Source organism: Stegodyphus dumicola, chromosome 9 (genome assembly GCF_044657685.1).
Source record: "Stegodyphus dumicola isolate Sdum_Otavi_A_Nest chromosome 9, ASM4465768v1".
In the NCBI taxonomy this organism is placed as follows: Eukaryota; Metazoa; Arthropoda; class Arachnida; order Araneae; family Eresidae; genus Stegodyphus; species Stegodyphus dumicola.
The window spans coordinates 108,007,533-108,033,925 of NC_140776.1; the positions used below are offsets into that span (position 1 = coordinate 108,007,533).

Genomic DNA, 26,393 nt, shown 5'->3' on the forward strand with positions numbered 1-26,393 from the left:
AAGTGTTCGTTTACTCGCGATAACCTCCTCTTTCTTTAGTGACTCAATTTTACAGGAAAGAGTATCATCCTTCAAATCCCAGTTTAACCTTAAAACGCAAACGGGTGTATGTAATTTAGAGTTGGGAATTATTTCGATTTCACAATTCGACTGCCATCCTCTAAGATTAAACTTTGCCAGTGACAATAACATTCTCGATTTTAGTACAAATCTATTCAATTCTTCAACATTCTTAAAACTAGTCAGGCAATTATTAACACAGGACTCCTTCAAAATATTGGCTATAGCTGCAAACTGATCTGCAGCACGATTTAAATGATAGCTCAACGTAGCGGCTAACAAAAACGGACTACAGTTAAGCCCAAGAATCGCACGACAATGTCTATAAATTTTTGTATTCTCTCCTTCTGCACCTTTCCACAAGAAACGTAAATAATCTCTATCCTTCTCTCTTATACCAATCTGCAAGAAGGCTTTCTCAATGTCTGAAATAGGATATTTCCGAAAACGATTCAACAATGTTGGAATTATTTCTATTAGGTTGGGACCTTTCTCAAGACAGTCATTTAAGGACATTGCTCCTTTAGCGTGTGCCGAAGCATCAAAAACCGGCCTAAACTCGCGTAGTGTAGCTAGATTCTTTAAAAACAGGCCTATGAGGCAAATAGTGCTCTCTACCTACTTCGCTTTCTGTTACGTTTTCAATAATTCGTTCTTTCAACCAAGTATCAAATACTTCCTGATAAACTTTAATTTGGTTCGAATCTAATAATTTCCTTCGCGTATTACTCAGGCGTTTTTCTGCCAACTCTTTATTACTAGACAATCGAGAGGGGTCCAGTACCCGAGGTAATGCAGTTTCATATCTCCCGTCTGAATCCAAATTCAAATTTTCCTCAAAATACTGCATGGTCTCCTCATGAATTTCAGCTTTCTTTTTAGCCTCAACTGGGTCACATATACAAATAACGTTTAACTTCCACAAGTTTTCTGTTGATCTTTCGTTTAGCAATAAAGAAACGCATGCAAGAGAATCATTTATACCCGAAGATTCCTTCGCTGGAATTTTACCCATTAAAATCCATCCCAAACGTGTTTTCATTGCAACCGAACCACTTTGTAAATATGTAATAATTCCGGTGAATAATTTTCTAGCAATATCAGAACCTATAAAAAATTTAATGTCACTTTCGTTTTCGGGAGTATTACCCTATTTGTCTCGTACCTGAATATTTAATTTACGAAGTTCTTTCAACCAAGGACCTTTAGGTATTTTCTTTACATCAGAACAGATAACAGATTCACTTAAACAATGCACACTATATATATACATATTTATTATCAAGGCTACTCAAATGAACTAGATATATAGAATGCAATTTTTCTTTTGTTTCTACACCTCCGAATAATTTATGAACTAATTTCATTTCACCAACACTGTGTAAGGATCTTAAATTTTACTAACGTTTATTTTACTTTAAATCTTTACTATCATTTCTTATTTCCCACTTCCGGCCAGAGTTAAATGCGTTAACTTGTTTATGCAAATTGTACTTGCTAACGCTTAAGTATTTAAATTATGGCTTTTTGCCAAGAGTTAGAGAGAGAGAGAGGAAGTGATCCGCCTTACCACTGCATTCTTACGAGTTTTCAATCAGTTGCTGCTTCCCTTTAAGGCCAGAGGTTTAGTCCTCTTGATATTTAAAATGTATTGTAGTTTCAGCAGTTTTCGTACTACATACGTAATCTTTTAAAAGGTCAGTCTTGGTGTTAGGCATTTGTATACTAATTCAAAGTTAGCTTTTAGTTATAGTTAGAAGTTTTATATTTTTACGTTCGGACCACAAGTGGTTGGTCTCTGTATCCTGAAGTACGGGAGCACCTGTAAAGTAATAGAGAATAAAGGGTTCAGTATACCCTTCCTGCTTGTGTCGTCTATTCCACACATACATAGCTCTCTGTTCCTATTCAGGATACGGTATGTTTTCAAAGCAAGTTAAAAGACATACAAGTCCTGACAGCGGCGCCCGAAGAAGCATTACCATGGCCGAGTTTCAAGAAGAATCTGAGGTGCTTGGCTCAGAATCCAGAAATGCCAGCTGCCACCCTAAAAGGATTTGGATACATCGTCCAGACCATGCGCGCATCGATGAAACCAGCAGTAAGCTTTGACGGAAACTCACCGGTGACCAATTTTTTTGGAAAAACTGGATGACCATTTCATGCTATATCCAGTCCATGAGTTCCAGAAAGTCACCTTAGCTACCAGCGCTTTGAGGGGCCAAGCACTTAGCTGGTTCAAATGCATCGTAAAAAATCTCTTGGGTCAAGTAGGAAGTCCACCTACACTTACGAAAATTTCAAGACCGCCTTAGTAAAGGCCTTCTCTGTCGTAAGAAATCGTGCCAAATTGGAGGCAGAACTCTTCAACACATACCAGCAACGAATTGAAAATCTCCTAAGCTTTATTTTAAGAAAAATACACGTCTTTTAAACTTTTGTATGGAAGCCGGCCGGATCCTGAAATAATCCAAGTAATTTTGCCTAGGTTACTTCCCCAAGTACAGGACTTCATTAAATTAAAAGAATCAAAATACCATCGAGAGTAAAGTTATAGAAAGAAATAAAGAAGTTTATATTTATGTACAACTGCGAAAAAAAGGGGGGACAGTTTTATGTCTCCCGTTGTACTAGGCCGATTTTCAGTTTCAGCCGAGAATAATTTGCTTGGCGAACTTCTTAATTTATAGCAACCTATTTTCTATTCTTTTTTTTATTATTATTGTAGACGAGCGGGGAAAAAGCCATCGTTTCTACTTTCAATTACTTTTAACAAAGTGTGTAAAAGGGCTGGCTGCATGGGTGTTTTCGTGGTTTTCCCCATGTGTAACGTGTATACGAGCCAGTTTCCCTTAGAAAGTCCTCCACGAAGGCACCCCTCCCCTTAGGCAGATAGCCCTAGTATGCTTTGCCGTAATTAAATACACCAGACACCAGACAACAAAGTGTGTAAACCACATTTGGCGTTATTATCGCTCAAAAAAAAAAAAAAAGATTAATAGGAATGACACACCTTATGAGCTTAAAAATTTTCATTATCGGATAGTTTCCTTTTCATTAAGCACATTTATTATTCTGCTTTGATTCATTCGGATAAAAATATCCGACTCCTTAATTCCATGAATTCATTCGCATCGAAAGTGCATTCTTACTCCAGTATATGTCCTCCTTTTCTCGAAACATTACAATAATATTCTTTTGCCAACAATCCTACAAGCATTTCCCCCAATACATGTCGTTTCTCTTATTGCTCGTGAATTCAGTATACCATTGTTTTGAAATTCTGGAGAAAATCTTCAAATGAATCATTTCAAAAGATAAGAGCATCGCACATGTATCTTCCAGGATTCTTTTTAAAGAAAAGGGTGCGCGTTACTCGGCGAATATACCTAAAAATTAAAATATGCAGTTTGAAATTAAAGATGCGCGTTATACGCCGGAATATATGATATGTATTTTTATTTATACGTCAAAGGTAAATTTAATAAACAAATGAGACTAAATTGTTATTTATTCCCAAGTTTTGTCCCATTTGGGAAATTTTTGTCTGAAAAACCTAGAAGGTTTTATAATTTGTTTATTTCTAATTTATATTATAGTACGTTATTTAATGATTAATTAAACATGCTACAATTATGTGAAAAAAATTAATCTCGGAATGTAATACAAAGTAACCAAAAATTTCTTGTAAAATCGTATTGATATGACATTGGAAGAGTTAACCCCAAGTTCAAAATAGTCACCAAACCTGGCAATGAAGTGGTTAGGATGGGAGACCGGACATTGATCAAGAGTATAAAAGCGCGTTGCATCGCTATTTCAAACATAACTGTGCACCGTTTTTATAAATAATCAAGTTTAGTGTTTTTATGAAATGTGTTTTTGTGTATCTTCGAACTATGTAATTTAAATATTGCTACGAACGTTGAAATCATTTACTCTCTGAAGTTCAAACAAAAATAATAGCATCTAAATTCCCATTGGATTACGAGTCACACGTGACCGTTTAAGTGCTTATCTACAAAATATAATTATCACGTATATGTGTTAAAGTTTGTACTTCATTTTTCATTTTAAATATCTTAAAAGGGCAAAGTTAAATGTAATCCAATCGTTCTAAATTATTAGAAATTGCAAGATTATTAGAAATCATTCGTTTTCGCGTCTCATCATCATGACCGCACTGCTTAAGGCAAGGACCTATCTAAATTTGACTTTACGATGTACTTGTTTCTCCTACTCTATGAACGCTCACGTAGCTGCTAACTGTGTGCAAAGACTTCAGCCGCACCTACTCGTGTTTTAACGAAGGCATTATAGCTTAAATGGACTAAATTCAGCACGTTTGTTTAAATACTTGAACTGTTACGAAAGACTGACTTTCCTGACTTGCCACCTGTGTTTCTTAGTTTTTTCGTTTCCAGGACGCGGTACACAAGACAGTGTGCCTTTTGAAATAATTTAAAAAATAAAGTGGGAGTCCAAAGCCAAGATATCTACTGGTGGATACACTTTTGAAGTACAGGCCAGATGTGAAACTGACGATCCAGATCCAGATTTCAAACATAACTCACACAGCGACTGATTGAAATGCACTGTGACGATCCTCATTTTTGATGGAACGTCTGTTTTAAATTAGAGGACTTTCTGTTTTCAAGAGAACTAATCTCCAGGCAATTAACAAAGGAAATGCGTTAAGGAAACCCCCTTGTGCGGGTTCTTTTCGAACTATCACCCAGTGTCTGCTAAATGACCGGAAGGTCATTTAACAGAGGAAACTCGTAAGGACACCCCCCCTGTGCTGTTTCCTTGCTAAATTAAAGGAAAGGAAGAAGTTTTTTTTTAGTGGAGAATTATGCCTAGAGAGATGTTGTAGGTCAGTCGTGCCAAGCGACTGTCAGAGCCGCACAAGCAGGAGTTTTGTATGTTATGGCTGCACTGTATTGATGTTTTACTTTTATTGAATCCCGAAATCTTTGTTAAGTTTTAAAATAAATATTTAAAAGACCACTAGTCTGATTATTCATCCATCTCGGATGTTCTACGCTACAGGACGTGTCAAAAGCGCTCGCTCGGAGTTGTTTGTTCTATGATTTTAAAGTGGGCCTGTTAGCAGGAGAATCAAGTCGCCGAATTTACCAGGCCTTTGTGGATGATGCCGTTAACGAACGAACCGCTAAGCAATGGTTCCAGAAGTTCAGGTGAGGGGCAGGCCTGGATTTAAGGCGATTGGAGCTATTAGGCCCCGCATCATCAAAATTAACAAAAAGTTATTTTTCGAAATTTAAAGCAAACTGCTTTTGACGGAAAAGGATAAATTACAAATTATTAAAATAATTAAAAATATATTTAGTTTAAGTTCGCATTGATGGATGAGATTTATTATAATAAATGTAGAAAACGGATACCCATAAGTGTCGTTTTTGATAAACGTTTAATTCATCAGATAGTACTATCTTTTTTCTCAATTTCTATTTTATATGCGTCTTATTCGGCGCACTCATATTCTTTTTTTGGCATTAGTCATTGTTGCGCTGCGCTCGCTATTAAGTAGATGTAGTTACTATCAAATGTCAATTGTTTATTGTATTTGCAGTTTTCTATTCTTCTAATCGTTTTAATTATTAGTGTCGTATTTTGTGACTACAATTACTAATTGTTATTGTTAAAAAGGGTAAAAACTAGTTGTATTACATAGTATTTATTAACAAGAAATTACATTTAAAATTAAAAATGTAAGTACATTTTGTGATTAAAAATGCATTAATTTTTTTTCATTAGATGTCGAATCCACTGAAACAAGATGTGGGAAGATATTATAAAAGTGGTAGTCTAAAAAAGAAATTAAGTGCAAAAAGGAATATCGAAAGTGAAAAACTCAGAAGTGCTTTGAACAAATTTTTAAAAATAAATAATGATAATAAAGGTGAAGAAGAAAGTACTGACAAACGTGAAGAAGAAAATGACAAACATGAAGAAGAAAATGATGATAAAGATGAAGAATAGGTAAAAAAAATAAACAAGAAACACAATTACACAGACCGGAACCGGAAGAAGCAAATATTAGAATGAAAATGGAAAAAACTGAATATAACTGATGATCCCGTTTCTTGACTCGAGATTATTACTCAACAAATAAGAGATTATTTAGTTTAAAAAAGGTCCTACAGAAATTATCTTAAATAAGTTTTCGCGCCATGAGGATGGAACACACTTTTCAAAAATGCATCCGAAAAGAAAGCTTACGAATGGTAAAATAATAAGCCGTCCTTACATAATATATTCAGATGAATGAATGAATGAATCAGATAACAGAATATTTTGTTTTTATTGTCGGCTATTCAGTATGGGTGCCTCAATTGCACTAGCCACTGTAGGATTTAATTACTGGCCAAATATATATAATAGATTAGCCACACATGAAAAATAAAAAAAAAAAAAAATCGTTTGGTAGCTATGTTAAAATGTACAGAGCTTCAAAAAAAACTTTCTGCTGAGCAAACAATAGATAATGTTCAACAGAAGTTGTTGAACCAAGAAAACGTTCGTTTGTATAAAATATTTGAAAGATTATTTTCAATAGTTCAGTTTTTAGCTGAACGAAATATCGCGTTTAGAGGATCCATCGAAAACCTATCGATGCATGAAATGGAAATTTTTTAGGAATACTTGAATTACTTGGAAAATTTGACCCAGTAATGCAAGACCATATACAAAGAATCGCCACAAAACAAATACACCAAAGTTATTTAAGCAAAACAATACAAAGTGAAATAATAATCTGAATAGCCAACAAATTAAATAATAAAATTATTGATAGAATAAAATATGGAAAATATTTTGCTGTGATTCTGGATTGTACTCCAGATGTCATTCATCAAGAACAATGTCTCTAGCATTAGATATGTTTCGGATGGAACATTACCAGGCTCGAATATCGCTATATATGAACAATTTATCAAATTTATACATGTAGAGAGCAGCACAGGAGAAAATCTATTTTTTGTGTTAAAAAGTGAAATTCAAAGTTTAGGGCTTGACATCAAACAACATAAGAGGGCAAAGATATGACAATGGCATAGAATCAGGATGATATTCTTCAAACTTCACTGAATCAGGATGATTCATTCAAACTTCACAGAATCAAGATGATTCATCAACAGTATAGAATCGGGATGATTCTCTTCAAACTTCATAGAATCGGGATGATTCATCACACCACACAGAATCAGAATGATTCTCTTCATACTTCATTGAATGGGGATGATTCACTCTAAACTTTCTGAATCGGCATGATTCTTTTCAAACTTCATTGAATCGGGATGATCCACTCTAAACTTCCTGAATCGGCATGATTCTTTTCAAACTTCATTGAATCGGGATGATTCATTCAACAGCACAGAATCAGAATGATTCTATTTAAACCTTTACTGAATGGGGATGATTTATTCAACAATATAGAATCGGGATAATTCATTCAACAGTACAGAATCAGGATGATTCTCTTTAAACTTTCACTACATGGGGTTGGATCTCCCTCTTCCAAGAAGTTCTCTTGAATTTTTTGCAATAAGCGATTTAGTTGAATACGCCGTTTTGTATGTAGATGTTTACTTTCGTCACTTCGAAGATTCACTAAAGTGAATGTTTCAAAACTTTAGCGTAATTGGAAATTTATGGAATTTTTTGTCTACATGCGTAATTAGTTCTTTGAGTTGAATCACTTTCAAATTATCTGAGACGGGCAGACTCAGGTAGTCCCAAAAATGCCATAGTATACTTTAATGGCCGTTGAAAAGTTCAATATTTGTTTGAAGAAAAATTATATGTTCAGAAATGTTATAAATTTCTTAATTATCCTTAACAATTACATAATATTTGAAAAAGAACATCGAATAAGATCATTAACCTGAAATTACTTGGAAAACGAAACTAACATTTTACAAAGATTGGTACACTTGCAAATGGACAACAAAATACACAAATTTAGTAAACATAAAATCCCAAAAAAAGAATTTAACTTTGATAAACTTCTATTAGTTATGCCTGTGATGTCTACAAAATCCTAAATGCTTTAAGAAATTAATTTTCGACTATAGTTCTCTTTGAAAAACGCAATTAGATATATAAGATGTTCTCAAATTTTACAAAACAATAATTTAAAAATTTGATAAGCACGCAAATGAAAAATGCAGCAAATTTTAGAATGCCTTTTCAGAATAATTGATAACTAAAATATTAATTCAAAAGAAGTATTCTTATTGCATAAAAAAACATTAGTGGCACAGTTTAAATAATATACTAGATAAAATCCTTTTCACTTTTTAATAATTTCTATTCTCTAAGAGGAAATAATATTCGTTAATATTATTCAGAAAATAAAATAAAACAAAACACACAACTCATTCGTAGATAGCAATAGATTCGTAGATAGCAATTTTGTAGACATGCGAAAGCATAAGGTATGGCATCTTGTTCTACTTCCTAAAGACAAGACTCCTAGGTTGCAGGTGGATTTTCAACATTAAACGTGACGAATTTGGAAACATCGTTTGATTTAAAGCTCGTTTAGTGGCTCAGGGTTATCGGCAAATTAAATACAATACCCTATGATGAAACCTACTCACCTGTAGTCAACTTTTCAGTAATAAAGTCTTTTTTTTTTCTCTCTTAGTTGCACACCTTGGATGGGCAAACATACAGTGCGACGTAAAAAGTGCCTATCTCTATGCTCCTTTATCTGAGGAAATTTACATGCCCCAACCTCAGAGTTTTGTAGAGCGAGATAAAGAAACTTTTGTGTGTCGTTTAGATAAAGCCTTGTATGGTCTGCATCAGAGTGGGCGATTATGGTACTACGAGTTGGATAGAACACTATGTAACCTAGGGTTTACCAAGTTTGAGTGGTGCAATTGTGTCTATCGATTCAAAGATTTTACCATTCTATTGGTTTATGTTGATGACATTGTTGTGTTTGGAAAAAGTGAAGTTCAGGCTAAAAGGATATTAAAAGTCCTGAATTCACATTTTGATTTGAAAATTTTGGGTAAAACAAAAAAGCTTTTGGGTGTGGAATTTGAATTTGAGAACAATAGTGTCCTGATTCACCAGCAATTATATATAGAAGACATAGTTGATCAATTCAAGTTTTTTAAAATACAAATTACTTCCCTTCCAATAGTTAAAGGTGTGAAAGTCCCAGTACACAAGAAGAAACGACGATGAATTATCCTTATAGAAATGTTTTGGGATGCCTCTCGTTTCTTTGCAATCGTACTCGTCCGGATATAGCCTATGCTGTTAATATATTTTCTCTTTCAAAGCAATCCTGGTAAGTTTCACTGGGAAGGATTACTCAAACTTTTAGGATACGTTTCCAATACCAGACATCACAAACTTAAACTGGTATGCAAGGAACTGAAGCTCAATATATATTCAGATTCAGATTTTGCTTCAAGCAGGGATGATATGGTGTCTATTGGTGGACAAATAGCTTTGTTGGGAGAATCACCTGTATCTTGGCATACATTTAAAGAAAGGGGAGTGAGTTTGTCTACTATGGAGGCTGAATTTATCTCCAAGACTGAATCAGCAAAAGAATTAGTTTGGTTTAAAAACATTTTGGATGAATGCATTCAGTTTAAGATTGCAAGTAACTATGTTTCAAAACCTGTATTGTTTGCGGATAACATGGCTGCTATATGTTTTACAAAATCACCCATTGAAAACTCAAGGACAAAACATATAGATGTAAAACTATTCTTCATTCATGATCTATTGAACAGGGTTTTTGTGTGCATTTAACTTTAAATTAAGAGTTTTGCTTAGTTGAAAATAATATGTTGTAAGTCATATTACACTGGTGTGCAAAAATGAAGGACGAAGTCGAAAAATAAGCATATCAGCTGAACGAAGAGGCAGAGCGGACAGAAAGACCAATCAGGAGATTAAGTAAGGTGATGTACGGTAGCACATGCGCAGATATGCAGGTAGACGTAATGGGGAAGTGTCTGAGTAGTATAAAGCATGTTGTCGGTGTAAGATCAGTATTTCTGGTAAAGAGATTGCACGCCGTATAGCAGTTAAAATCACACCGAGTTGCTGCCTCAGTGAGAAATGGCGAATAATCAATCTGTTAGACGACATCTGGATGCTTTTACCCGAGGTTGAATCATTGGGAAGTTGGAGGAAGGCCGCAGTGTGACAAGTGTGGCTGCAGAGTTCGGAATTGCTCACAGCATCGTTTCACGACTTTGGAGACAATTTCAAACTACAGAAACAGCTATCCGGGGGTTTAGTAGTGGTCGTCCACGAGGAACCACACCCGCAGATGACCAGTATATTGCCTTACAGGCCAGAAGAAACAGGTGGCAGACAGCGGGAGAAATCGCTAGACACACGTCACAGGCGACTGGACGACCGATATCGCGTTTTACCGTGGCCAGAAGACTTCACGGTGGTGGTCTGTTTGCACGACGCCCTGTACGGTGTGTACCTCTAACGCCTGCCCATCGGAGAAGACGTTCTCTGTGGTGCCAGAAACACCGGAATTGGAGAGACAATGAATGGGGACCAGTACTCTTTACAGATGAGAGCAGATTCAGTCTGAGTAGCGATTCTCATCGCATACTCTTCTGGAGAGAGCGGGGAAGCCGCAATCATCCCTCGAACATCATTGAAAGGGACAGGTATGGAGGTGGCGGTGTTCTCGTTTGGGGAGGCATCATGCTTGGTAGTCGCACAGACCTTCTCATCTTCGACGCAAGTTCAGTCAACGGGACCCGTTATTGTAACGAGATTCTTCTTCCATATGTGCGTCTTTTTAGAGGCGCTATGGGTCCGCAGTTCCTTTTCATGGACGACAATGCACCATGTCATCGCACAGTAGCTGCCGAACAGCTCTTAGAGAGTGAGGATATTGAATGTATGGATTGGCCGGCACGATCTCCGGATCTCAATCCCATCGAGCATGTATGGGATTTTCTAGGCAGACGCTTGGCAGCTCGTACCTTACCACCAGTAACGATTCCGGAGCTTCGATTGGCGCTGCAAGACGAATGGGCAGCAATGCCTCAACAACTCATTGACACCCTCATTCTCAGCATGGGCAGACGCTGTGAACCCTGCCTAGCAGTCAGGGGAGATCATATCCCCTATTAAAGACTGGATGTTTCTTGCTGGACACCCATCACAGGGATGTTTCGGCCTTCAGTCGCATTGCGCTCCATGCTACGGTTTCAATAAAGCTTCTTTTTATCCCTCTGAGTTCTCTTTTAGTAAGTGTTGCTTACATTACTCATGTCCTTACGTATTGGGGATCTTACGGTATTAAATGTTTTGATTTGGAAAGCTTTTCTACAAAGTTATATTGAAAAAAACCATCTCGTCCTTAATTTTTGCACACAAGTGTATGATGAGTATTAGATAATGTAAAATTGTATAGTGTAGAATGTTGTGTGAATGGCCAGGGCCCTGGGTAAATGTATTGAATGTATGATCATATATATGTCTTTGTATTATTTTGTAACTTGTTAAATTTTTTTTGTATTATGGTAAAAATTTTTAAAAATGGCATAAGATGTGCACATTGTCCCCAAAGGAAAATTTTCTTAAAATTTCTGAATTGAATGGAGTTGTGATATTTATTTATTCTTGTTTTGAATTTTGTAAAAATACTGGCGTTCAATTTTATTTCACGTCGGAGATGATGATGTGGGAGGCATTTGTTGGAAAATATGAACTATTGTAACCCTTTTTCTGCATCATCTCTCCTCCTTGAAATATTTCTAACTTTTACATAAGGCTTAGTTCTTATTTTAAAGGGATATAGTAGTTATTTCTACTTTGTTTTCACTGCCACTGTTTGTATTAAGAACGGACTGTTAAAACCTAATTAAGATGCAAAAACGAAGCTTGATGTTACATCATCTGGAAAGCTGAGTCGCGCCGATAGCTGATTGATTGCCGTGAGATGACGTCATGTCTATTTCAGGTATAAGTATCTTGCATCGCTCTGGCTTATTCCTTCCGGTTCCTGTTTCTTTGCTCCTTGGTGTGCCGTTCCAGCCCCCATTGGAAGACGATATTGCGATGTACGCCAGCCAGCGACTAGTGCCATGATTCTGTTCCGAAAGATGACTTTTTCTGGATCCTGAAAAGCGGCAACAATGTGAGCGACTGCCGTGGGCGGCATCCTGTTTTCATGAAGGTGGCAACTTCAACACAAGTGTTTTTCCAGAATTAGTGCCGATGTTTTTCCAAGCTGTGATTTCTCGTGTGTAACTACAGTGAGTGGCTTTTTTTGCCGGTTTAAGTGCTCTTAAGGATTTAGTTTAATTTTTCAGGTGCCTTCTTGACCACAAAGCATAAACTTATTGATAGTGAAGCGAATTTCATTATAACCGCGTAGTTTCTGTTTAGTGATATGTTTTTCGCGTATTGAATGCCGGTGTTTAAAGATCAGGTTGTAAGGATCTTAAGTTTTACTAACGTTTATTTTATTTTAAATCTTTACTATCACTTCTTATTTTCTACTTCCGGCCAGAATTATAAGCGTGAAGGAGTTTATGCAAAGTTGTCTGGCGAACGCCAAGTATTTAAGTGTGGCCTTTTTGCCAAGCAGAAGAGAGGAAGCAGTGAGTTCGAAGCAGGCCGCTTACCTTAGAAGTTACGCAGTTGCTATTTGCCTTCCAGGCCAGAGGTTTTAATCCTCTTGATAAATTAAACGTATTGTAGTGTTCACAGTCTCTGTGCTACATACGCTTCCTGCTATTATAAGGCCAATCTTATTCTAAAGTTAAATTAGAGTTTAGTTTTATTTTGATATCTTTTACGTTAGACCCCGAGTGGAGGGTCATTGTATTCCGAAGTACGGAAGTCATTGTATATAAAGAAAAATAAAGGGTTTTGTATACCCTTCGTCTGTATCCTGTCTACTTACTACAATTAGTGAACATAGCTTTAGTAAGCTCTCTGTTCTAGTCAGGTCATTGTATGTTTCCGAAGAAGGTAAGAAGAAACATTGAACCTGACAGTGGCGCCCGACGAAGAATAACCATGGCCGAGTTTCAGGAAGAACCTGTGCTGCCTGCAGAAACGGCTCAGAATCCAGAAATGCCAGCTGCCGCCCTGGAAGGATTTGGGTACATCGTCCAGACCATGCGCGCTTCGATGAAACCAGAAGCAACGTTTAATGGAAACTCACAGGTAACCAGTTTTTTGGAAAAATTGGATGACCACTTCATGCTCTACCCCGTGCACGAGTTTCAAAAAGTTACCTTAGCTACCAGCGCTTTGAGGGGCCAAGCGCTTAACTGGTTCAAATGCATCGGCAGAAGTCTCTTGGGTCAAGCAGGAAGTCCCACCTATACTTACGAGAATTTCAAGACTGCCCTAGTAAAAGCCTTCCCTGTCGTAAGGGATCGTGCGAAACTAGAAACGGAACTTTTCAGCATATATCAGCAAAGAATGGAAAACCTCTCGAGCTTTATTTTAAGAAAAATTCACGTTTTCAAGCTCTTGTATGGAAACCGTCCGGATCCTGAAATAATTCAAGTGATTTTGCCGAGGTTACTACCCCAAGTGCAAGACTTTATTGAATTACGAAATCCGACTACACTGGAAAAGTTATTTGAGCTAGCAATGCAGTTTGAAAGTAGAAGAACGGCGGACGTCGAAAGAAGACGCCAATATCAACAGCGAAACCAATTTGGTACGCCAAGACTACAGCAAACTCAAGCACATGGCTACGGAGAAAAAGCGAATCAGTGGGCAAGGAAACCCGAGCATTCAAAAACAGCCGGCGAACGTCGACAGTTCAATAGCAACCCAGGAAAAAAGTCTCAAGGCCAGTGGAGAAAGAAGGAAAGCACCGAAAGGAAAAATAATTTAAACTAAAACGGATTTCTGCTGACGAGAGGGTGCGGAAATCCGAAGGCCACGAAAACCCCTCTTCCTACAAGTTAAATACAGTAATGGTGAAAAATTTAACTCTTCCGAAGATTGAAGTCTTGGTAAATAATATTCCGGCCACCGCACTCCTGGATACCGGCGCGCAGTGTTCCTGTGTGGCAGAAGTCTTTTTTAGAAAGTATTTTCGCAAATACCGCATATATAATGCGGATAATACAACAGTATTAGCGGCGCAAGGAGAACAATGTAAGTGCGTAGGTAAAGTACCTTTGTACATCCGTATCAAGGACGAACAAGTAAAGGTGATGTTTTTTATAGTAAAGAATTTGCAAGCAAATTTAATCCTAGGAATAGACTTTCTTTCAGACGCACAAGCTACACTGGATTTTAATGCAGCGTCCCTTAAGCTGACGATGAAACCAGTGCGTGTAGAAAAGGTTGAACCGCCAAGGTTAAATCTTGACCACCTGCCTAATGACGAGCAAGATAGAATCCGACAAGTGGTAAGTGAATTTGCTTCCTTATTTAGTGATATTCCAGGATTTACTCAGGTTACTAACCATAGTATTGACACCGGAGATGCATTGCCGGTTCGTCAAAAACCATACCGGTATGATAAGAATAAGGAAAAAATTATAGAATGGCATATTACTGATATGCTACGTAAAAAGATCATAACGCCTATCTCAAGTAGTTATGCTAGTCCGGTGGTTTTATGTAAGAAAAATAATGATTATCCTTTGGAGCATCCAAAAAGGTGGAGATTCGCTATTGATTACCGTAAATTAAATTCCATAACGAAATATCCGGTATATCCGTTACCGATCATAGAAGAAATTTTAAGGAACATAAAATCAACCAAATTTATGACGACTTTAGACTTAACGAATGGTTATTTTCAAATAGGGGTCAGGCCTGAGGACGTGCCTAAGACTGCTTTTATAACCAAGTCTGGCACTTATGCATTTTGCGAATGCCGTTTGGCCTTTCAGGCGCCCCAGCAACATTTCAGCGATGCATGGACATTGTGTTAAGACCTGTTCTTGGAAAATCCACATTTATCTATTTAGATGATATCATTATTACTAGTGGTAATCTCGACCAACATATACAGGATTTAAGACAGGTGTTTTCTTTATTAAATGAGGCCGGTCTAAAAGTTAATGTCGAAAAGTGCAAATTTGCAGCCCCTGAATTAAAATATTTAGGTTACAAAATATCGCAAAAAGGGATCGAGACAGATGAATCAAAAATAATCGCTGTACAAAAGTATCCGACTCCAAACACGGCAAAGAAGCTCTCTTCTTTTCTAGGACTTTGTTCATATTATAGGTCCTTTATAAAAGATTTTGCGGCTATCGCTGAGCCATTGTTAAAATTAAAAAGGAAAAAAGCAAGATTCTCGTGGACTGCCGAAGCCAATAGTGCTTTCGAAAAATTAAAACAAGCATTAACGCAAGCCCCTGTGTTGAAATTTCCTGAAAAGGATGAAAATTTAGAAATTTCAGCGGATGCTTCGGATTATGCGGTAGGAGCGGTACTTTCGCAAAATCAGCAGCCCGTGGCATTTTTTAGCCGAACTTTAAATCAAACACAAAGAAACTATTCCGCGACCGAGAGAGAGGCACTTGCAGTTCTGTTAGCAGTGCAAAAGTTCCGAGTCTATTTTGGAAAGGCGCCGATAACAGTATATTCTGATCATGCGGCGGTAACTAGATTGTACTCAGGGAAAAATTTATCCCCAAGGTTAATAAGATGGGCACTCAAGCTGCAAGAATATAATCTGGTAATCAAGCATACCCCCGGAAAGGAAAATATCGTAGCAGATGCCCTATCACGAATTAAATTAGACGAACAGGGTAATACCGTAAAAGTTGCAATGCTGACAGCGTGTACAATAAATTCCCGAGAAACTGTAATAACCGAACTGGGTAAGGATCCTGAGTTTGGAAGTATTTATGAGTATTTGAAGGATCCTGAAAATTTTAGCCACCAAGATATTGTGGCGATAAGAAATAGGGCGGCCCATTACGAACTAATAGATGGTCTATTATTCTACACAAAAACTACGAATTCCAACAACGAATTTCGACCTGTTATCCCAGCTAGTCTTAGATTAAATATCCTGCAAGAGCTCCATGACAGCCCTTTAGCTTCTCATGCTGGTATTCGAAAAACTATCCAACGCGTACGCGAGGCAGTCTACTTTCCTGAACTGCAAAAGTTAACAAGGGCGTATGTCCAGTCCTGCCCAACATGTCAAGCCGTTAATTATATTAATTTCCGCCCGGCCGGGTTTCTAAATAGTATTAAATCCGAATTTCCAAATGAAATAATCGGCATCGATTTATTGGGCCCTTTCCCAAAAAGTCAGTTAAATAAAAATCGCTATCTCCTTGTTATGGTTGATCATTTTAGTAAATGGACCGAAATTGTTCCCTTAAAACGAGCCTCCGCGAAATTAGTTACTGATTCTATTTTAAATAAATATATTTTAAAATACGGGGCACCCCTAAAAGTTATATCGGATAATGGTCCTCAATTTGTAAGTAATATATTTGAAGACATGTGTCAAAAACTGGGCATACGTCATTTAAAAATGGTCCCGTATCGGCCGCAATCAAATATAGCGGAACGGGTCAACAGAAATATAGTGAAAATTATCCGTAGTTATGTTAAAAATTTTCATAAAAGCTGGGATAACTATGTCAATGAATTTGCTTTCGCCCTTAGGACCGCAAAACATGATACAACGGGCAAAACTCCTGCTGAGTTATTTCTAGGCAGAAAGGTTATAACACCGTTAGATAAACTATTTTATGTGCAACAAAGAGCCCCAGAATTTAAAATGGGTGATATAGAAAAACTAATAAAAGAAGCAAAAAAGAATACGGAAGTAGCACAAAGAAAACAGAAGTTATACTATGATCTGAAACGACGGGGAGTAACTTATAAAGTAGGGGATGAAGTTTTAAAAATTAAGCATTCACTTTCTTCAGCACCAGAAGATAAAACTGCCAAATTTTTTCCACGCTTTGAAGGACCATATGTTATAGAAAAAATAACTCACGCTGTTGTAGTGTTAAAGGCAAGAAATGGTGAAACCTGTTCCGCAAATATGGATCAAATTAAACCCTACTTCGATCGTAATAAAATGAAAATCTTTTCAGATCTTTTGCAGGATCCGGTACGGCAGACACCGCAGGTATAAAGTTCCAGAGGTGGGAAAACGACAAGTACAAGGGCAAGCCAATGAGAGACAGAAGCAAGTGAAAAGAAAATTGCCCCGCGGAAAAACTGAAGGTAAAAAGAAAAAGAAGCCGTTCCACCGTCCAGAAAACAGAGTTCACGAACATCCCCAGAATGAAGAAGGGAGAAGGACGACGTATGTGGAAAGGACCGGGAGAAAGGACGGCAACTATAACCCGGCTGTGAAACGGAAGATTGACTCATCCGACAGAACTCTCCGCAGCAAAAGTCGCCGAACTGCGGAAGGGCCATCAGCGGCGGAGGAAAAAGTACAAGAAAAATTTGAACGGCCAACAACGAGGTCCAAGCAGGATCACGACAGAAGTTTCCCGGTTCCACCAAGACCAGCTGCCTTCAAACGGCCAAGACCACAAGCAGAGGACAGAAGGAAGATGTTCAAGGGTGGCCGTAGTGGTGAAAAACGGAAGCTTCCAGAGGAAAGCACTGAAGGGCGAGCCCGTACAAGAAGGAGGATCAACCAAGCTACTATCAGCTATACCTTTAAAGACTGGGCCCAGAAAAGGATGTCTGAATATTACAAAGATCTCTGGAAGGAACCAGAATTGAATAAAGCTCCTGTTTAGATGCAGTACAGATGAAAAAGAAAAAAAAAGATTGTTGTATATCCCGGGAGCTACTATTGTAACAAATTTCTTTCTTTTAAATTTTCTAGTTTCTAGCTAAGTTATGATTGTAAAAGGTTGGCCTCGCGTTAGTTTTTAGAGTTAAAAGTTTTCAACAAGGTCGTTTTAGACCTCAGTTTCAAACAAATTAACTCTGGCGGGAAGTATGTAAGGATCTTAAGTTTTACTAACGTTTATTTTATTTTAAATCTTTACTATCACTTCTTATTTTCTACTTCCGGCCAGAATTATAAGCGTGAAGGAGTTTATGCAAAGTTGTCTGGCGAACGCCAAGTATTTAAGTGTGGCCTTTTTGCCAAGCAGAAGAGAGGAAGCAGTGAGTTCGAAGCAGGCCGCTTACCTTAGAAGTTACGCAGTTGCTATTTGCCTTCCAGGCCAGAGGTTTTAATCCTCTTGATAAATAAAACGTATTGTAGTGTTCACAGTCTCTGTGCTACATACGCTTCCTGTTATTATAAGGCCAATCTTATTCTAAAGTTAAATTAGAGTTTAGTTTTATTTTGATATCTTTTACGTTAGACCCCGAGTGGAGGGTCATTGTATTCCGAAGTACGGAAGTCATTGTATATAAAGAAAAATAAAGGGTTTTGTATACCCTTCGTCTGTATCCTGTCTACTTACTACAATTAGTGAACATAGCTTTAGTAAGCTCTCTGTTCTAGTCAGGTCATTGTATGTTTCCAAAGAAGGTAAGAAGAAACATTGAACCTGATAAGGTAAAATATTTATTGTGTCTTTAATAGTGTAATTCTTTAAAGGAAAAACCCTTGGGGTTAATGGATGATCAATTAAGTGTAATTTTTCTGATAATGATTATGTTATACTCTTTAAGTTTCTGATATTGATTAAATTTATTCATTGTGTTTTTATTTTTATATATTGTTAATAAATTGGTTAAGTTTAAAATTTTTTGTCTTCAATGTCTGCACAGTATATAACCTTAGGGAGTTTATATTGCTTCTTCTGCTAAATTTTTTTTTTTTTTTCTTTTCAACTTTAAACTTTGCTTTTGCATCAAATTACATGGCATGGAAAAAATTCAGGATTTCCATGACAAGAAAAATTTTAATTTAAATACTAGTTTCTTTTTATTTATTTATGAATAAAAGTATTTTACAAGATTCTGTACACTTAGAATTCTGAGTACAGATCTAAAGTTCGCACAAGTTTTCTCTGAGGCACATAGCGGAAAGCTTTATGCCAGTCATTGGTGTTTTTCATCTCCAACAATATTTCCAAAATTTGGTTTAAAGGCAGACTCCTGTTGCCTCTCCCCCACCTGTAAAACAAGATATAAAAATTATTTATTATTATAACAAATAAATAATCTGTTAAATAAGATATGGATAAGAAAATACACTCAAAAGTCTTTAATCCGGAATAATCTATAATCCAGACCTCAAAGCTACAAACTTTCTGTGCATGCATAAACGCGCACATGAGCATATGCGTTTACGCATGCACGTAAAGGTTCGTTCACACGGGGGCATAAAGGGCATAAGTGGTTAAAGCCAAGCTCCATTGCCAAGGCAACCAGTCTGTGCTACGTCACAAAATCTGGTTTAAGGCTCGTGGCATAGGGTTCAAAGTTTTCAACTTTACGCCGAGTTTGGGATAAGCGTCGACCAATCAGCGCGAAGCTAAAACGAAGCGGCATTTTCCATACAGAAAATTTCGCCATCACAAAACAAGCAGAGCGAACACGGGAAATTAATCGAGCAGGAGAACAGTGCGGGTAAGTTGTAGACACATCCACGCATGCGCAAATTTAGCTTCTCTCATTGGCCACGGCTTAAACGCCGTTCTCGCAAGTGTGAACGGAATTCTTGTATTTTATGCCCTTATGACTATGCCTCTACGCCCTTAACGCCGCCGTCTGAAGGCAGCCCGATACGTTTATGCATGCACGTTTAATGTATAACGGATGGTATAAGTTAAGCTAAAATTATTTAATTATCTATTTCAGTTAATGTTGCAGATTGCATTGTTCCTTAATTTTCTAATTGGATCCGGCTTATTATTTTTTTCAGACTGTTAGAGCAATTTTATGAAAGTGAGCTTGAACTTTTGATTAGGTCAAAAAGAATTTCCGATTCTGGAGCTGCCAAAGGATCTACAAAGCGAAAGCATATTTCGATGTCCATCAAACAAAAAGTGGAATTGCTGTAAAAACGGATAAAGGCATATCTTTTGTTTCTCTAACCATTCCGAAATCTGTTTATCAATTTCCTGCTGCTCTGCCGGGGGGGGGGGGGGGGGGAGGAACACTATCCTTATGTTCAGAGCAGATGTTTTTATTTTATTCGGCTTATAATTCTTTACTAAAGTAGTATTTCATCTCGATGTACTCTGATATGATTTAAATCAAATTCCTCGTCATTGTAAATATCACGAATACACATGAAACGGTTTTCTGGTTGCAATTTTCTAATTTCGATTATGCGTAATGTATGCTTTAAGCATGCACATGTTGAAAGAAATGTTTAATAAAGTAAACAAATAAATATTAAGCTTTTTTTTTTTTTTTTTTTTGTAAATTTTGATACTTTTTAGATCATAAATGCTCTTTATTTCATAAATTACGGTTTCATATTTTTAATTTTTTAAATTTTATAATTTCTGCATGCCATTTTGCCAGATTTAAACTGATGATCTATAATCCAGAAAAATCGATAATCCGGAATCGCCGAAGTTCCGACGAGTCCGGATTAAAGACTTTTCACTGTACATAACATGTAAAAAGAGTACCCATTAAAAATGTATAATATGTCATGTAATTAATATCTATTAATTACTGTGTATTAAAAAACTCTTTGCTATTAATCTAAAATATGTAACTGTTTTATTTTGAAAAAAAGCCTCAAAAATATTTCTGCAATAGAATGTATTCAAATAACACATTGCAACCCATTCTTACAAATAACATTTCTTACCAAAATTATACTTGCGCTAAATATTAAATACTTTTTTAAACCAGACATTTCCAAACTTTTTCTTGCATCGACCCTTTTAAAAGATTTCTTTATCGTCTCCTCTTACACTTTTTTTAGTATATACAGTATAGAAAAAAATCATAATACAAATAACTTAAAGATAAAAATTACACTAAGAATATGAAGAAAAGTATTGAACAAAAAATGATTAGATTTATATTTATTTAATTTTTGTATTATTTTTAATCTTAAAAATATAAACAGATTTTCAGAAAAAGGGAAACTGGGAGAATCGATAGATATAACATACACAACATCAGTAAGAATTTTATAAGTTCTTACAGATAAAATATTGTTACCAATAAGAAAAAAAATTAATTAAATCTTACATTAAGTATTCGTCAAATGGAAGATGGACGGCACGTATACCCTCACGTTTAGCTTTTGCAAGAACCACGGGTTCTTTAATGCACTTATCCACCAATCCTCCTGTCAGAATATAATAAAATTTAATACAAAATATGGTAGAAATACACACATACAACAGAATTTGCACTTTTTAAAATATAAATGAACACTAAAAAATAATCTGTCAGGTCATTCAATTAATAATGCCATTTTGTGAAGTAGGTTTTGAAAGTAATATAATTTTTTTAAATAGGTTTAGTTAAATAAGTAAGTAATGAAATGAAAGATAAGTACTGTGGTAAAATAAGTAAGCAATGTCATTTTTTGAAGAAAGTTTTGAATGCACTTTGAAACTACAATTAAAGCGATTTTTTTGTTACTTATGCATTAACACTTGGCACAATTTCGTAATCTTTTACAAATGAAAAGGTAAAAGTTACTTATTGGCTGCAAGTTGGTGGTTTCTGCAACTTTTTTAGAAAAGATTCTCAAACTATTCATATTTATAATATGTCGGCAAACAATATTAACAAATGAAAAATCAACATACTTAAGCAATTTAAAATAAAGATTATCTGATATGTTCAAAAAATAAAACACATTTGTCTCAAAATCATTCTGTAATTTTTTTGTGCTTTTCTTCTCCCAAAGACAGCAATTTGTTTTCACTTAAAAAAAGCAGAGAACTGCAGAGACTTAGCACTGCACAAACCTCAACAATACTGCCTATTTAGCAAATGCATCTCCTTATTGTTTGTTTAGGAATAGTTCATGATGTTTTTAATGCAAAGCTTATTTATGAACTGTTTGTTTTCTTTCTGGAAATTCTTTAACCAGTAGTGTATCTATAATCTCAACGTTCGTATGAACATGCTGAAGTAAAATTTTAAATTAAGCTATAAAGCAACCTTAGTTTTTCACAGATGTTTTCATGGATTTCCCCCCCCCCCCCAAGGAAAATGTTCTGCAGATATCCTGAAGAAAAATGATATGTCTGATTGCCCTCAAAATTTATATTCAAAATCTATACAAAACTAGTTTGTTTTACTGTCTAATTTTATGATAGACTGAAATTGAGATCAAGATGTTTGACAATCTTGTCCTCATCAGGTGACGCTTTCCAGCCACTTGGATATTTTTATAGTCTATTCTGATCGTATCTGGTGAATTTATCTTTTATTTGATGCCTTTGGTTTGAAAACTTTATTATATAATATTTTGATCATATTAACCAAATTGTTGATCACAATAAATGGTGTAACTTCAGTGTTTTTTTTTTTGTATACAAAAGGTCGGGGACTTTGGCAAGTCAATAATAATATCTGAATGACATTAACTGTGATCCCTTTAAGTGACGTCTACCATAATGTCATTTCTTGAAGAGGTTTGAAAGAAATGTCATGTTTTGAAGTAACAAAGGTAAGGTAAGTGATGTAAGTATGCAAATTAAGTAATGTAAGTTAATACATTACTTACTTAATGTAACAATATAAGAAAGTATGTAATGTATAATGTCACTTTTTAAAGTAAAAATGAATTTTAATCAATTACATATTTTTCATTTAAATCACTAACATTCTTCCAATACTGTGATAGGTTTTTTCATGCTTAACAATTAATAAATGATTACATGATTCTAGAAGAGAATAGATGAATAGTCTAGAAATTTCTCAATTCTGGACATTTTTCCATATATTGTATTCCACTGTCTGGAAAGCTCGGGAAATGCCAAATCTGGATAGTTAAGCACATAAAAAACAGAATTCATGTTAGAAAAGTTAAATTAGTGGGAAAAAGTTTCTCCCTAAAATTCTAAAAGCAATCACCTTATTTGTTACCAACTTGAATATCAAAAACCTACAGCTGACATTCAGATTTCCATGGCGGAGTGCATATCAATAACTTTGACAAACATGACAGTTGGCAAAGATGTCGTCAATCATTCTGACAGAAGTTTAATTCATTCTTAATTTTAATACGATAATAAAGGGATAAAAATTATGAACACAGCATATAAAAATCATTTATCATAATTTTTTACCTTACATTGTCATTGTTTACCTGTTTTCAAAGCTGCATATGGTGGCTTTTTTGATGCCCCTGTAACTTTGAAAATATTTTATTTCATGCAGTTCCAAATATTAATATTTTTTTCAAAATGTGAGAAAAAATATTATTTATATCCTTCTTTGCAAAAATTAACTGGCTTCTCAAGAATTAATTGAATTTACATTGAACCAAAATGATCTTATGATTGTGCTGTGATATATGCTATTACTAGTGCAGAATAACAGTTTGGCCACAATGTATACATATTAACAGTAACACGAGCAGGAAATCTCTCATTTATTAAACTTTTCCGGAGAAAAAAAGTTACTAAAATTCTAAAATATTCTCATTATTTGAGCCTTCCAGTTAGTTGAATGCCGGATAACTGGGCTTTTACTGTAGGGCATAATTAACACTTAGGCCTTTAGGCCCAAACTTAGGTAAGGCCCCCAAATTTTAGGCAGTTATCATAACATGTATACTATTAAGACATGTCCTTACAATTAACAGGTTTCTTTTGCCATGATAAAGAAATCACCTGTTTGATCAACTCATTCGGAGGTTTTCCTGACGAGAAGCGAAAGTTCCCAAAATGGGAGTTTAGATATCTTCTCCCCCCCTTTTTTAATGAGTAGATATCTCTACTCATTAAAAAATGGGAAAGATAAACAGAAGCGAACAGTTTGAGATATGATTATGAATGGATGCATCCCACATCTCTGAAGTTTTACTGTTAAAAACTGTTTTCCCTGAGATGTTTCAGTCAAATGTTAAGTTTGAGGACCCCCTTCCAAAAAAAAAAATTCTGATCTTTCCATCCAGGAGATTTCAGCAGCAGTAATCACAGAATGAACCTAAAAAGATGGAACTGCTGATGCAACATTACACATCTTATAAGTCCTCATGACCAGAGCAGTGGAATCGGTAGGGAAAATTACCGACTCCGACTCCTGTAATTTTAAAGACTCCGACTCCCTCATATATATACATGTAAACATATACACATGGATTACAGCTTATTTTTTTAAAAATAAATGAAGTAATAGATGCTAAAGAAAAGAAAATTTATGGCATAGCAAATTATTTATATTAATTAGCATTTATTATGAAATGGAAAAACAGGCAGTTATTTCTAAGAAACAGTATAGCTTCGGCAAGATCTTCTTTATTGGAGGACCATAGATCCGATTTGAGAAGAGCTAAGAAGAGTCTTTCTACATTAACCTGAATGGGAGGAAAAGCTGTAACTGTTAGGAGTACTTCTTTTAACTTTTCAGGATAAATTTTTTCTAAGTTCTAAAAGAGATGTCTTGCAAGCGCAATCATATTTCTCTACTTCTTCAAAGGCCGTGTAGAAATCTTGTTTGTATTTTTTCATTTTTATATCTAAAGGCTCTTGGTTCTTTATTTTCATTTGCTTTGCCTTGGCCTTTTCAATATTATCCAAAAATATTTCTCAAAATCTAATTCATCACTGGAAGAGGATGATAGAGACTCAGTTGCAATGTCTGCAGTTTGACTGTGCTGATTCGAATTCTCTAATTGTTCTCAGAATAATTTCCTTTTTAATGAAAGTTCATAGATGGCTTTCTTTGCACTTTTAATTTGTTCGTCATCCAAGAAAATTCAGTGTTTCGGATCTACATGTACTGAACCAGCAAGACCTCATTGTCTAGAAAGCTAGTTTCTCTTTTCTTCATTGAAGAAATGAATCCTTCTGCAATAAACCCTCCATTTCAGAAAGAACATATATCCCATTCTTCCATTCTTGCCTCTTGTCAATTCTTCTGATTGCAGCTTTTTTGTGGCTATATACAGTGTAGAAAGAAGAGTTTCCAGTTCTGCAAGATCATTCCAAATCTTTGTGTTAGTGAAACATTAGAGTTAGCTACATCTTCTAAAAAAGTTCCTAATTCTAAAAACTTCTTTATCATCAAATACGTACTTCCTTATTGCGTTGTTTGATCAATAATACTCCTTTTCCTACTTGCTTCCTAAGAATGGCATCAATTTTGGGAGTTCTTGCTGCTATTGCTGCTTACCTAAATTTACCAGTGAGATCTGTAACTAAATGAATCAGTTTAATCCTTAATGGCAAATATCACATCCATCCTCCTACCTTATATTTATTTATTAATATGTCAATAAAATTGAAAATAACTATTTATTAATGTATATAAACCATAAATAAAAGTAACTCAACTTGTCATTAATTTTTTCAATTTATTTTAATTTCATTTCAAATTCAAACTGTCCCACAAAAACTGAAATCGGAGACGACCTGATTTTAGCGACTCCAGCTTCGACTCCTTTTACCCTAAAATCTGCCCGACTCCGATTCTGACTTCACAGCCCTGCTTATGACTACTGTTTTCTCTCTTGAAAGCATGCAAAGTGTAGAATAGGGGACTTGCCAGACATCTGCACCTAGGTGCTATGCGGTTTGCATTGGGTGATTTGTATGCAATATCATAAAAAATATTAGTCCATAAATTAACTGACTGATATTCCTTATATCAAACTGTTGATTAAGTGGAAAATAAGGAAATGATTATAAGTAATAAATAATACTGAAAAATAAATGTGAAATGTAATTTATTAGTTATATATAATCACAAAAATATATTTGATTAATGTCAAGTTTAGAATATAAGATATTATAATATTAAATCTTTAGATTTTCAGTATTCTGTTTATTATATTGGAAATGGTCTCGGATTTTAGTTATTAAAAAATTTTAAATAGATATGAAATGCAAATTTAATTCATATATTACATGCAATGACAAGTGGTAGTTAGAAACATTCTCGTTCCATTGAATACCCTCTTCCCACACAGTTTGCATTAAGAGTTTAATTCGAATAGTAAATGAATTCATAATTCCTAAGGGATCAAACAGTATACCATATGCTGCTAAAATGATGCATTTAGTTATTTTAAAATTTTGTAACTTCTGAAATTGAGATACATCTAATTTCAAATTATCATTGACATTGTCCCAAATAAGACCTAAAACCTTCAATGGTATCAAAGAGTCTTCAGATGTCTCACGACAGTTAACTTCATTAAGTTTCCATAGTTCATTCAACTCAGATGAGTTTGAAACCCATCTACATAAATTCATGCTGGCCTCGCTAAG

The 26,393-nt window shown here is 35.5% G+C and overlaps 1 protein-coding gene across 1 annotated transcript in view; it reads right to left on the reverse strand.

Moving 5' to 3' along the window:
- Positions 1-18,939: 18,939 nt before the first annotated feature.
- LOC118182380 (mitochondrial ribonuclease P protein 1 homolog) overlaps positions 18,940-26,393 on the reverse strand; it is a 28,922-nt gene continuing 21,468 nt past the window's right edge. The window contains exons 2-3 of the mRNA XM_035351720.2: positions 21,187-21,286; positions 18,940-19,143 (exon numbers count right to left, since the gene is read on the reverse strand). Of these exons, the coding sequence (XP_035207611.2) occupies positions 18,996-19,143; positions 21,187-21,286 (248 nt within the window). The 3' untranslated portion in view covers positions 18,940-18,995. The remainder of the gene's footprint in view (positions 19,144-21,186; positions 21,287-26,393) is intronic.